General features: G+C 33.1%; 1 protein-coding gene across 2 annotated transcripts; it reads left to right on the top strand.

Moving 5' to 3' along the window:
* The first annotated feature begins 685 nt into the window (after positions 1 to 685).
* On the top strand, positions 686 to 11,432 carry LOC106467619 (uncharacterized protein DDB_G0271670-like). Of its 2 annotated transcripts, none has more exons than XM_013927981.2 (2): positions 686 to 979; positions 5,891 to 11,432. In XM_013927981.2, exons 1-2 carry the CDS (start codon positions 932 to 934, stop codon positions 7,187 to 7,189), a joined length of 1,347 nt encoding a protein of 448 aa, XP_013783435.1. In that variant the 5' UTR covers positions 686 to 931; the 3' UTR covers positions 7,190 to 11,432. The 2 variants fall into 2 exon arrangements, with proteins under 2 accessions (XP_013783435.1, XP_022251528.1); XM_022395820.1 differs by lacking the exon at positions 686 to 979 and adding an exon at positions 3,822 to 3,899.
* Positions 11,433 to 12,602: the final 1,170 nt, after the last annotated feature.

Here is a 12,602-nt window from a genome sequence, read left to right as displayed (position 1 = left end):
TACAGTCACAAACGTATAATGTCCGTGTTTGTAGACTATAAATGAATTATCTTCCTCATGTTATGGCTTGACTGAGTGACGAAGTTTTCAACATATTTGGTAAATCAGAGTGGGTTGTTTTGTTTTTGTTCGATAGGGGGGGGGGTGAACGGCTCACTAAAGTTGACTGTATAGAGAGAAGGATACTATTAAGTTATACAGTTTGTTAAAATGATACAATGTTGTGAAAGGCAATGGGCGATAAAAAAAAATACGCTTGTATTCACATTTTATCAGTAGGCTAGGCTGATTATGGTATTAAACGCAGTTTCCTTTGAAGTCTTGCTTCAAAATTATCACTTAAATTACACTTGCACTGAAAATATTTGGTGGTTATATGTTAGTTTGACGTAAAGATAACTAGTCCTTGAAAACGCCAAGGCAATTCGAAAACACTCGGGAAAGTGAATCGAACTCAAATTTTGTGTACATTCTCAGGTGTTTATAGACACGTAGACATATATCTTGCTGCCCATAGATGCAGCATCACGTGGGAAGCTTGAACACTTCGATTGGTACATTTGAGCTGGGGGTTAAGCAGCGGGAATCCTAACAAAGTGACGTCATCAAAATCAGGTCATTCGCGTATACACACTTTTCTCCAACCCCGCGTTAGCTTCAGCATTGCCCAACACATAAGCTAGGCTTGGCTAGTCGACTACCTCGTGAGCGTCAGTTAACCGTAGTCCGTATCGTGATCAGGACTGTCTGTGCTATTGCATGCGCCATTTTTTAGTTTCATACTATTGCCCTGTGAATAGTTAAGTCTAGTTTGTTATTAATATTACATAAAACACTGTCATTTAACTATTGGCTTCCTTTCATTATAACTAATAAATGATACTTGACTTTAAGTGAAACTCCGAAGATTTGTCCGGCGGACGTTTATGGCATGGGGGTTGAGATTTACCCTCTACATTATCCTCAGCTAGGCATCAAGGTTTGTTTACTAGTAGTAGTAATAGATTTATTGTCTCTTTTTGGAGAGTTTACCTGTTTGTACATTCATTGTCAATCATTACGTGTATCTGTTTTTTTTTTTTTATATTTTATGTCTGTGAACTCTGTTTTCGTACCGTAAGTTTTTGTTTTGTTATACGAGCGTCTGTTAAACTTTTTTAATAGCATCTGACAAGTCAAAGAGAGGGAGAGTAGCTGTGAGCATGAGTATGATTCAGTTCTATATTGCTTTGAAAAGAAAATGCTGTATTTGAAGTTGAACCTATTTGTTAGTATCGTAGGCCTACATTTTTACTCAATAAAAATTAATTCTATAATTTTGGTGAAAGCTTTGGAAAACAAAAGTATGCAATAAAGAAGTATAATGTGTGTGTGAATGATTTTGTGGATATTAAATGTAAACTTTAGTTCGTATTCTATGGAATTGTTCGAACTCAAGTTTATATATATATATATTATTGTTTCAGCTTTACATGTACAATAATTTAACTGTTATGTACGAAAATCCAATGTTGAGTGCAGTTTAAAAAGATAATTCATAATTCTTAGGCATACATAAAAACTTGATGGTTAAATCGTTTATACAAGTTTTTGTCATTAATTTAAATTCTAAAATTCGGAGGAAATCACATATATTTTTTCAACTGGCATATTTTTGGGATATACACTCAGTAAATGTTTGAGAATATATCACTATTTTCTGGGCAAGGTTCCTTTTCTGTAAATGAAAGTTAGTTCCGCAATGGAAAACACTTACTATGAAGAGAAAAACTTAACAGTGTTATTAAAACTGAAAAAATACCATTTATTATTGGAAATTAGAAGCTTTTAAAATTTCGTGTCATTTTTTTCTGATACAACTGTTTTGTACTTAGAGTTATGTTTTCTATAATGTTGATGCGAGTAACAAAAAAAAACCCATTAATTTTAACTTTTTCTGTTCTGCTTGTTTGATTTTTAGTCAATTTTACGTAACTTTATAGAGTATATAATTTCACCAATATAGTATAACTACATACCGACCAAGAAGGAAGATGTTATCCATTTTTAAACATAACTTTCCAGTTTGTTACTGAGTCAGTGCACTAGATGGCGTTATGTTGCGACTTGAGTGCGATATCAAAGTAGGTTGAGGATGTAGGTTAGAGTTAGTACTAGTAATAATATGGTTCTGTAAAGTTTTATGTTTGAACCATTTTATCTCAGCTCTAATTCATGACAAAATTGTTTGCATATACATTTTGAAAACTCTTTACTTATTGCTATTTAAATTATATTTTCACTTGCGTTACAGAATTTTTCCGTGAAAATTTGATTAGTTAGTATGTTAGGTATGAAGTAATTAAATAATGTGAAATTTGAAATATTCTCTCCCCAAACGTTTTTTACAACGAAGAAAATAAATTTATTCTTTTTACATGTGCGATATTTATTATAAGTACATTAATTTATCACCTGGCATTAATTTCTGATTAGTTTTGTTATTTAGAACTTGGAAGATTTTGGGACCAATATAAAAACCTCTTTTAGAGCTCTTGTAAAAAAAAATTATGATTTTTTTGTCTCAAAAATCTTGCATTAAAGTTCAAAACTTTGCGGGTAACGATAAGAAGTTCAGCGAGATCTATACTTAGCGCCCTCTATTGAACGATTGAAACAGGCGAATGCAATACTCCAACTTCAACAACAAATGACGTAGAACAGGAAATCGTACACTGACTAAACAGTTTTCCATACATGTAAAAACGAGATGTTGATTTTCGCAAGCAACTAGTTCTACGACAATACACAAGACTTATTATTACCAGATATGGGCATATGGACAATGTTCTTAAAATAAAATCATGTATATAATTGTTGTAGGAAGATATTTTAATTGAAAGTAATAAATTTTGTTTTCCACTTAGATACATGTTTGTGTGTCTGCGTGTTCATAATTTATGGAAAATAAAATTAGATGGAAATTGATATTTGAATCCTAGGCTAAATGATTTGTAGTAAAATCAAAACAACAAAAAAAGAAAAATATGGGACAGGAGTTGCAAGTATGATTGGAAGAAACACTGAAAGTAGTTGTGTATTTTGAAATTTACTGTTTTATAATATCATGTATTTTCAATTACAGATTAGGGTTCATATTTATGAGTAAACACGATTATCACACTTTCGATGTTTGTCTGTGTTTAAGCACGAAGCTACACAATGGGCTATTTATGTTAGGCTCTTGATACCCGGTTTTTAGTGTTGTAATTATAAGCCTTCAGACTTAACGCTGAGCCAACTGGAAGCCATTTTCGATGTTATTGTAATAATTATATTTATGTAAGTTCATTATTAAGTGACTTTTTCTTATTCACCTTTTTCAGGTCATATTTGTTTCATATGTATACAAATTTATTTTTAAGTATATATAATGTCAAAATAATAAAGCACTGAGTCAGCCGCAGATTTTGTGGCTTTTCGGCACTAGGGTGATTCATTTGCCCGGTTCACAGCCGTATTGTGGGGATGTTGAATATCTCCCATAGGCGGCGAGAAGCACGTAAATGGATTCTAGAGAGAATCTTCAACGCGAAGCGAACTTTCGCGAACATCAGATCAATAATTGTTTCACTCTTCCACTGTGCCCTTTCCGCATAACGACCAGCTTCAATCTCTGGTCTTCTGCAAAGTTTACGTCGATCAATATCAACGCAAGCCTCTACTCGGTTCCGTAGTGTCGCGAAAGGCAGTAACGAGCCTCTCTACCCACACATACACATTCGCTGAGGAAAGAAACTGTACAGAATAGGTCTAGGACTAGGAGCACGTGGGCAATTCTCCTGATTGGGGGGTTCTTGTCTTGCATAATTTTGTGTTTTTGAGTGCATGTGTTGAGATATTTTCGTCGTTCTTACAAAGTAATCATATATAATGTTGTTTTATGTGACCATAATTCGTCTAACAGTATGGAAATATATATATATTGAACATAATGTATCATTAGAAGTAGTGTTATCTTCAGGATTTTAAAGCTGTTAAAACCAAATATTCACAATAGAATTAGTTATTTGCCGTTATCAATCACATTTAAGCAGAAAAAGTGCCGTACTGTCGATTTCTGTTTCTAACACTGTGTGTTTTTGATTAATTAATTTGACTATTTCGGATTCAAAAACAGAGGGGGCGTGTAAAAGTAACATTTTAATTTTATAAGATGTACAAACTAAGGAGTAGATAGTTTGATAATATTCTTAAAAAGGGAGAAATGGCTGAAGTCATTTGCTATTTTTGTGAAAAAGCATAATCTAATTTTTTTTTACCATAAATCTGAAATAGGCTTTTGCACAATTAGCTTTTCTTTGCCTTATTATTTATGACCCGGATTTCGGGTTTGTGTTAAATGTTTAAAAAATTTTATTAGAAATTATGTAGATTCTCAAATTGTAATAGTGTATAGTAAGGCATTATATGCTAGCTTGTTCATTGTATGATATACTTTCACAGTCTCTCACGCAGAATTACAATATGTTTGTTTCAAAAAGTTGTTTACGAATATTCGTATTCTAACGACTTCAGAGCCATCTTGCCTTGCCAATTCAAGTGAAATGTAGTTAGATATACTTTTATAATCTGAACCTTTAGTTAACAACACTATTCTATTTATCACTCAATGTTTGTTGTAGGTGAAGAGGAAACTTACCGCTTTGTCTTCACCTGTGTACATTAGTAAAATAACAATCTAGGAAGTACGTACAATTTACACAGTTATATGTCAAGATTTATTTTTTAACTAATAAAAAGAAATTGAGTCGTTATTTTGGTAAAACTGTGCGTTTTCAATTCGTGGACGTAGTTTTCTGTTAATTTTGCGAATATTCATTCACCAACCATTTCTCACTTATCAAATGTAGAAAGAAACATTCGAAGTCTTTGTAAGTTATATTTGTATTAACAATTGTTTTGAGATACAATGAGCTGCCAATATTTAAGTAGTGAAGTGGTTAAATGTCTCGCATCATTCAGCACATATATGGGTTTTGGCTGAAAATTGTATAATACTTTATAAAATAAGTTATTATTTAACTGAGCAGTAGTTACCTGTGATACTATTTTTCATTTTAAACGTATTACTATAGATGAAGTAAAATAAGTGAAGAGATGTTTCTGCATGTTGTGATTTATTCATTGTAGGGTTTCTAGTCTAGTGCTGAAGTCCTCCCATGGTTGTTAGTGTAGGTCTAACTAGACATTTTAAGTCTATGTTTGTAGTTGGTCTATTTGTGCTGTGCTCACAACGAGTATCGAAACCCTATTTTTAGTGGCATAGGGGTAAGCCTTGAAACTTACCCCTATGCCACTTAGCTGTTGATTTTTAGATATGCTCTAGTTTCATAACAGTCTGGTGAGGCCTACGCGAACCATAACTGTCCCGGGTCCAGAGCACTGTATTGAAAACTTGTTCCTAATGAACCTTTAACGATTTGTTCATTTATCTTATTTAAACTGTTTTTCTGTAGCATAAAGCAACATGTTTAATACAGAAATAAAAATAAGTAGAACAGCGTGAACCTTATCATACTTTATAAAGCCTAAATATTTAGTCAACTTCCCAAATCGATGGTTCACATGCAGTAGATTGACTTAAATAGTCTGCATGTAAAGTCACTGAATGGTGTTTATGAGGATGTTTGTAAAAGCCATAAATAATGTAAATCAAGTTAATAATTTCAAATAATGTGATTCGAAATAGAGATGTTTTATATTTTTCAATTAGTTAACACAGTTTTATTAAGTTGGGAATATACATCTCAAATGGAGAAATTACCAACACGTGTACCTGGTATTGATTAAATTGTCAAAAATTATTTCAGCACGTGAAACATATTTTTTTCCTTTCGTTTTTCTCTAGAGTGTCCAAACACCCATCATCAATGTAGCAGACAGTATGTGCGACACCAAGGCCCCTGGCACAAAACGGAAGTATGATGAAGATTCAGGAGTGGACCCACTAGATTTTAAACACCCTCTTTACTGTAACCAACGACAGTTAGTATTTAATATGAGCGTATGCAAGCTAAACAGACTACCTATGAGACAGACACTCAGTTTGCGACGATCTGTGCTAATTTATAACACTATGCGTACTATTCAAAGGGAGTGTGAACAGGAAGGGGTGAAAATGAGCTATGGTTCCAGTGGTCATATCATTCGTCCACCTTATAACCCCCAGATGATGACCCTTGATCCACCTCCAGATCCTTCACCTGTTGCGGTTGATGGTGTTCCACATAAATCTTGCGACTCTTCAGATGAAAACTTGAAATTCTCCAACCATCCATCTACAACAGAAATTAGTAGAATGGATATAGATGCCTACAATTTGGTGAGATCGTCAGAAATGGCAGATATAAGCAGCTACTATTCAAACAAACTTTTAGCAATAGAAGAAAACGATAAAAACTGTACAGAGAGTGAATGTTGGACAAAATCCTCACCTGAAGAGAGTTCAAATGTTTTTAGTTGTAACGGAAGCTGCAGTCACCAACCTAATGATGATTACGAAAGGTACATGATGGACTTTGACGCTTCTTCGGGTAGGCTGACCCCCTTCATCAGGACGCTTTGTGATCGTCTCGATTCTGGTGCCTTATGGAATGAAGATGGAGACAGACTAACTAGTCTGAATTGGAGCTCAGTTCTAAACTTTAGTTCCTCGTCAAGTAACAGTTCTAGAACAGTCACCGTTGATGGAAGTCTCACCACTGACAACAATTTTGACTCATCTTTTGATGAAAGTTCAGGTCCTCCGACTCTAGCAACAACTCTTGGAACATCGACAGAATCCTCCCAACTTCATTTGCTCATGCCAGCTACTAGCAGTCAATTAATGACGGTTACGACGTCATTGTCTTCTCTGGTTGGGCCCGAAGAAAAGTCCAATACAAGCTCAAACACAAGCCCAACATCTGGTCATTCAAGCCCCACAATGGACACATTTTGCCCCGTAAGTAGCAGTAGCTCCAGCAGTAGTTCGAGCTCTGGGGAAGAAATTTTCGGCGATATTGATCTGTCTCTGTATGATTTTGATGTGTACTCACCACTGTCTCCGCCCAACGTGAAACTAGCTCCGGTAAGCGCCGAAGAGCTCTTAAGATTTTTGGTAGACAATGGCCATTCCCCATGCCAGGTCACTACTGTCGTCTCGTGATTCATCAGTGCTTGAAAGTGGAGTCTTAACTTACTACCAATATTTTAAATTTTCAGAAAGTGTTTTAACTTAAAAATATTTGGGATTTTATTCTTAAATATACTGCTTTTAAATATGTCAGCAACCAAGGGCAGGACTACACTCTCAAACTTGAAACGTGTGGGGCATGATGTACAAATCAAAGTGCTCTAGTCATCGGTGGTTACAGCCTTGTGTATTAGTAACGTAGAATATTATCCAAATTTTATACTATTAAACGGCAGAAATACCAATATTAGTTTAAAGTGTTATGTAAAATAAGGGACCAAATATTGGTTTTAAAGATCAGTAATTGGTTACAAACGTAGAATATAAGGTATTGTCAATGGTATGTTCGTTTTCATCGACTTTGTCACAAAAAACAACATAAATTTGTTAAGAAGACTTACCAGCATAATTCTTTTTATTTACTTGTAATGTAATCACTGTTAACGAAAAAACCCACTATTCAAAATTTTATAAACTTAGACAAAATCATTGTAGTTTGGGGTAGCAATTGATATTGTGTGATATATGTAGAAAGTAAGGATCTACAAGTAAAGCACATGAGCGAGTGCGAAGGAGGCTTAACTCGAATTAAGTATTGACCAAAGAGCCTAGGCCACAAACATCAAACTAAAGTTAGGTCCCAAGTATTTATATAAAATTGTGATCTCCATGATCTATATAATTTTTTTTTTGTGAAACCTTTTTATCTTTGTGCAGCTCTTTCAATTATTAACTGAGTTAAGCCTACTTCATTGTTGCTAAAACTTGTTGCGCATATAATAAGGCCTAACACACTAAAAAAGTACGTCCACAAGGTTTTAAGAACTGCTATATATCGCACCAAAGAAGGGTGTAGTTTTATATTTTCTTTCCAACTAGAGCCACCTAAGCCTAAATTACAGATGGTTTGTATATATATGGTTACGAGTCGGAAATGTTTAATAAGGAAAATTGTATATTTTTATCTGTAATTACAATATGAACCAATACTATATTTCTAACTGTAAATAACTGTTAAATGTTTTACTTATTATAACCTGAACTGCAAGAACATAATTTCTTTACTAAACGCTGGCTTATACGTGGATGAGTTACTCTCTGTTTCGTCAGAGCGTGATATCATAAAATATACACTAATGGTAATTGTTTTTTCACTTTCCTATCAAAATCGTTTACATCTTGTTATAAATTACAAGTATGTCCAGTCGAACGTCCTAGGTCCAACAGTTTTTGAATAGTCACAAACAGTTTCAACCCTCCCTCAGTGTTTGTGTTTGATGTGTGTCAGAGTTTTAAGTATGTAAGTTGGGCTGAGGATTCTTCTACAGTAGGTGTCAGTGACTTGTTGACAATTAATGCCAACAATAAATGGACAGCACACAATCCACTTGTTTGAAAATAATATATTCAAAACAATTCAAACGTATGTACAAATATTATTTACACTATAGGATATCACAGCTTTATCTAAAACTTTAAATAATTCTCTTTTCTTGTCAAAAGTCCACACAGGCTGATTTAATTACTTTTGAATCCAATTGACAAGACGAATTATTTTTCTCTACTTTGTTTCTTACTGTACAATCTGCGATAATGGGCAATTGAAGATAAGTGGCGATTAGCCTTGAATAGAAAAATAAAAAATAAAATGCTTGAATATTTTAATTTCAAGCAAGAATTACTTAGCTGAGTAATTAAATAGATTGCAACTAAAATTTCCCATGTAATTTAGCTACTTTAAAAATTGATAAAAATTTTTATTTGGTGTTTGTTAATTGAAACTTGATGAAGATGAAGCATACACAGTGTTCTCATGGTAATATGAATTTAAAAACGTGTTTTAACATGAATACCGAAATGTTCCATGCATACACGTGCTGTTTTAGCGACATCAAACTTTTGTTACAGAGGTTCGTATTCTGTATAACTTGTTGGCGTTTTTAAATAAACAGACTAAACTATTCTTTTTTTATTGTTAGACAACCCTTTTCTCTGTCTGCATGTGTTAAATAATGGGATCTCGTGTATTATAAAAAGAGAGGGGTGTGATAATTGGGTATGCTTTGTTAACATACTCTAAAGATTGCGTGGATTTAAAATCCAACACTTTAGCTCTTTATAAACCATCTTTTGTGACTTTCTGGGGTTGAATTATGAAGAATACAAAAATTCTGCATATCCTATCTTCTATCGACAATCTGTCATTCCTTAATCATTAGTTACATTTTTAATGGTAATGTGAAAACATTAAAGCTTAACAATGTCAAAGAGTTGCTGTTCTCACATTTTGTGGAATCCACTTTTGTCGCACATTCTGTGTATGTAAATATGTATATATGTGTATGTATGAATATTCTTGTACGTGTATGTGTACATTTATATTGGCCTGCTGGTTTGTGGTGTACTTTGAAATTAAACAGTCTCTAAATTCTTTAATTTTGTTTTATACTACAATCTTGTTCTTCAACGCTACTGTATACAGTTATAAAATATACCTATTTTTTTTTGTTTTGTTTTTCAACTGAAGAGCATAATAACAAACATATTACAAACTACTGATTTCGAAACAAAATTATAATGATTATTTTATCGTATACGGTTCTCTTTCACCCAGTGTTTTTAAACTACAAAGTTCCAATATGATGTTTATAAAATTTGCTCTGAAAGTGTGTAACAAAACTATTCACTAATCTTTCGTAGAACCTAGGAAGAGGAGCAGAACGAAATCTATTTGAATCGCCATTTAATCGTTATTACTGAATAAGTTATGAAAAAAAAATGTGTGAATTACCAAGTTCTTTTAAAAAAACTGTAGTATTAAAAAAGCTAACAACTTTCCAGATTTAGTTTAAGTAAGAATTGTTTGTTATTGAGCTGATTTCCCCAAATCACGAAACACATGATTGTGAAGTTCCGTAATATTAAGCTTTGTCTGAAAATGTAAATACCCATAAAAAATTGTTTGGATTTGTTGATTAATTATCTTTGTAAGATATACACTAGTTTAAAAACACGACGCGGCAGTGATACTGAGATTATTAACTTGAAATTCGAGTTACTGTGACAACTATGAAATCTTGTGGGACCTTTAACAAGTATTGAAAATATTTTATGTACTCTGAATAGTTGAACTGAAGTGAAGTAGTTGCATTATGTAGAATAGAATGAGTTAAAACAATAATGTGTTTGATATATTACTGAGGAATGAGAAGAAGGCTTCCACTTACATTATAATTTCATTGATCAGACGTGTCTGTGCACGAAGTGATTATGGGATCGATGAACAAATAACTGGAGGGTTTGGGTGTGACGTCAGAGGTGGTTTCTACATTTAGGGAAGACTTTATTTATCATAATTTTATTTTTTAAAGAGACAAATTTTTATCTCTTCATTAGGTTCTAGGCAAACAAATTGGAATATTTTCCGTTTGGTGGCCACCAACAGTAATAAGCGTCAGTGCGGAACTCATCACCAAATGGTTGACTCTTTGTGAATTTATATGGAGAAATAGAAACAAAGATGAAGATTTATTCAAAAAAATACTGTTTAATATCGCAGAATTTGCTACATAAATACCATATAATGTTTTATTATTAATTATTTTATTGCATTACTAGTGTTATTTTGAAAACGATCTGTTGGTGGGCACTAAATGGAAAAGACCCACAAATTGTTCTGAGATGTACACACCAGATTTGTATTATAATTCCTAACATTTTCTTAAATATTCTCTCCCCCAGGACAAGCGAAACTAACATCATAGCTTATATTATGTACTTCTAGACGTCTAAAAGATTTAAATGTAATAATATTGTTCTATAGATTATAGCCACAGGTGGCAATACTTGTTCATGTGAAAGCTGAATAGTCAAAGAAATAAAATATTAAGTGAATTTTCTTGAAATATGTTTTTGATTTTGAAAGATGAAAATGTTGAGGAATATACGTTATGACTGATTTTATTTATTTTAGATCATTTTGCTCTTTTATGAAAATGAATATTGTGTTTCAGTTACTAGATATTTTTTGGCCTTCCTTGTGATTTGGATAGATCCTGACGATATATTTATTGCTATTCGAGCACAGAAGAAACGAAAAGCTAGTGTAAATAAGAAAGCAAATATCCATTCAATATTATTTATATATACTTCCTATGAATAAAATCCCTTTTTAGTATGTATGCATCTTCCAATTAAACCAATGTTAATGATTTTAGATCTGTGTATTTGTCTTTTGTATCATTTATTTGTTTTCTCAAAAATTTTGCATTTGTGTGTCTTGAATTAATGTTCAGATTTCCAGAGTGCAAACTGGGACTTTTATTGTATTTTTACATACGGAGTGACAACGTAAAATTTCTGAAACAGTTTAAACTACAGTAACACGTTTTTTAGCATTTGGTATATAATATAATCTGTTGTTTGTTGCATCGTAATTTAAAACAATAGACATCAAAATTTCTTAAGGACTTACCTAGTTAAAACAGAAAATAAAATAAAAACACTCAAGTTAGCAGCTGGACAGTTCTTTAAATCTCAATTCCTGCGACTTCCCAATGACAGGTTAGGTAATAAAACGAATGAGAGATGCGACAAGAATTATCTGTTGTGAATTGAGCAGCTGAGTTATTTGGAAACTGATCAAATATGGAAAATTTTAAAATATTCAAGATAAACATATTCTTCATAGAAAGAAAAGGGTGGTAGCAAGTAAAAAACCAGGTTGGCTCACAAAGGATAAAATTAAAGAAAAACAACACAAATTTAAGCAATTTAAATTGACTGGTATGACGGGAGATTTAGAAGATCAAGCAAATTGGTCAAAAAGGAAATTAGGACATCGAAAGGATGTATTAAAAAAGGTGGCTGAAAATGTAAAAATTAACAGTAAAAATTTCTTTAAGTATTAGGTCGTCAAGAAATTAATGTCGCTTTTCTTTAGATGAAAAAACCCGAACTTGTATCTCAAAACAAAACATTTATTTAATGAAATAGTCTCCATTCTTATCGATGATGCTTTTCCAGCTTACAATCAGGTTGTTAATGCTCTGATTAAAGAAATAACTTGGCTTCGAAGCAAAAACATGTCGATGTCCTCTTTAACACCTTCCACATTTGCATACGTTTTCCCATTGAGAAGCGAAAAAGATGGTAATCTGATGGTGCCATACCTGGAGAATATGGTGGGTGGGGGAGAACTTCTCAACCCAACTCCATAATCTTGTGTTGCGTCAAACGTGCCACATGTGGACGTGCATTGTCGAGGAGAAGAAGAACACCTTCCCGATGACGAGTGAAGGGCTTGGTTTAAACATTCCAGTTGCTGACTATAGATCTCTGCATTGACAGTTCGTTGTGGATTGAGGAGTTCGAAATGAATTACCTC

Source organism: Limulus polyphemus, unplaced genomic scaffold, assembly GCF_000517525.1.
Source record: "Limulus polyphemus unplaced genomic scaffold, Limulus_polyphemus-2.1.2 Scaffold2680, whole genome shotgun sequence".
Classification (NCBI taxonomy): domain Eukaryota; kingdom Metazoa; phylum Arthropoda; class Merostomata; order Xiphosura; family Limulidae; genus Limulus; species Limulus polyphemus.
Note: the sequence above shows the minus strand (reverse complement) of the source record. Positions and strands in the feature narration are given on the sequence as shown.

Coding starts and splice junctions, on each gene's coding strand:
- LOC106467619 (XM_013927981.2), top strand. CDS start 932: ATGGGGGTTGAGATTTACCCTCTACATTATCCTCAGCTAGGCATCAAG. Junction 980..5,890: donor ATCCTCAGCTAGGCATCAAG/GTTTGTTTACTA, acceptor GTTTTTCTCTAG/AGTGTCCAAACACCCATCAT.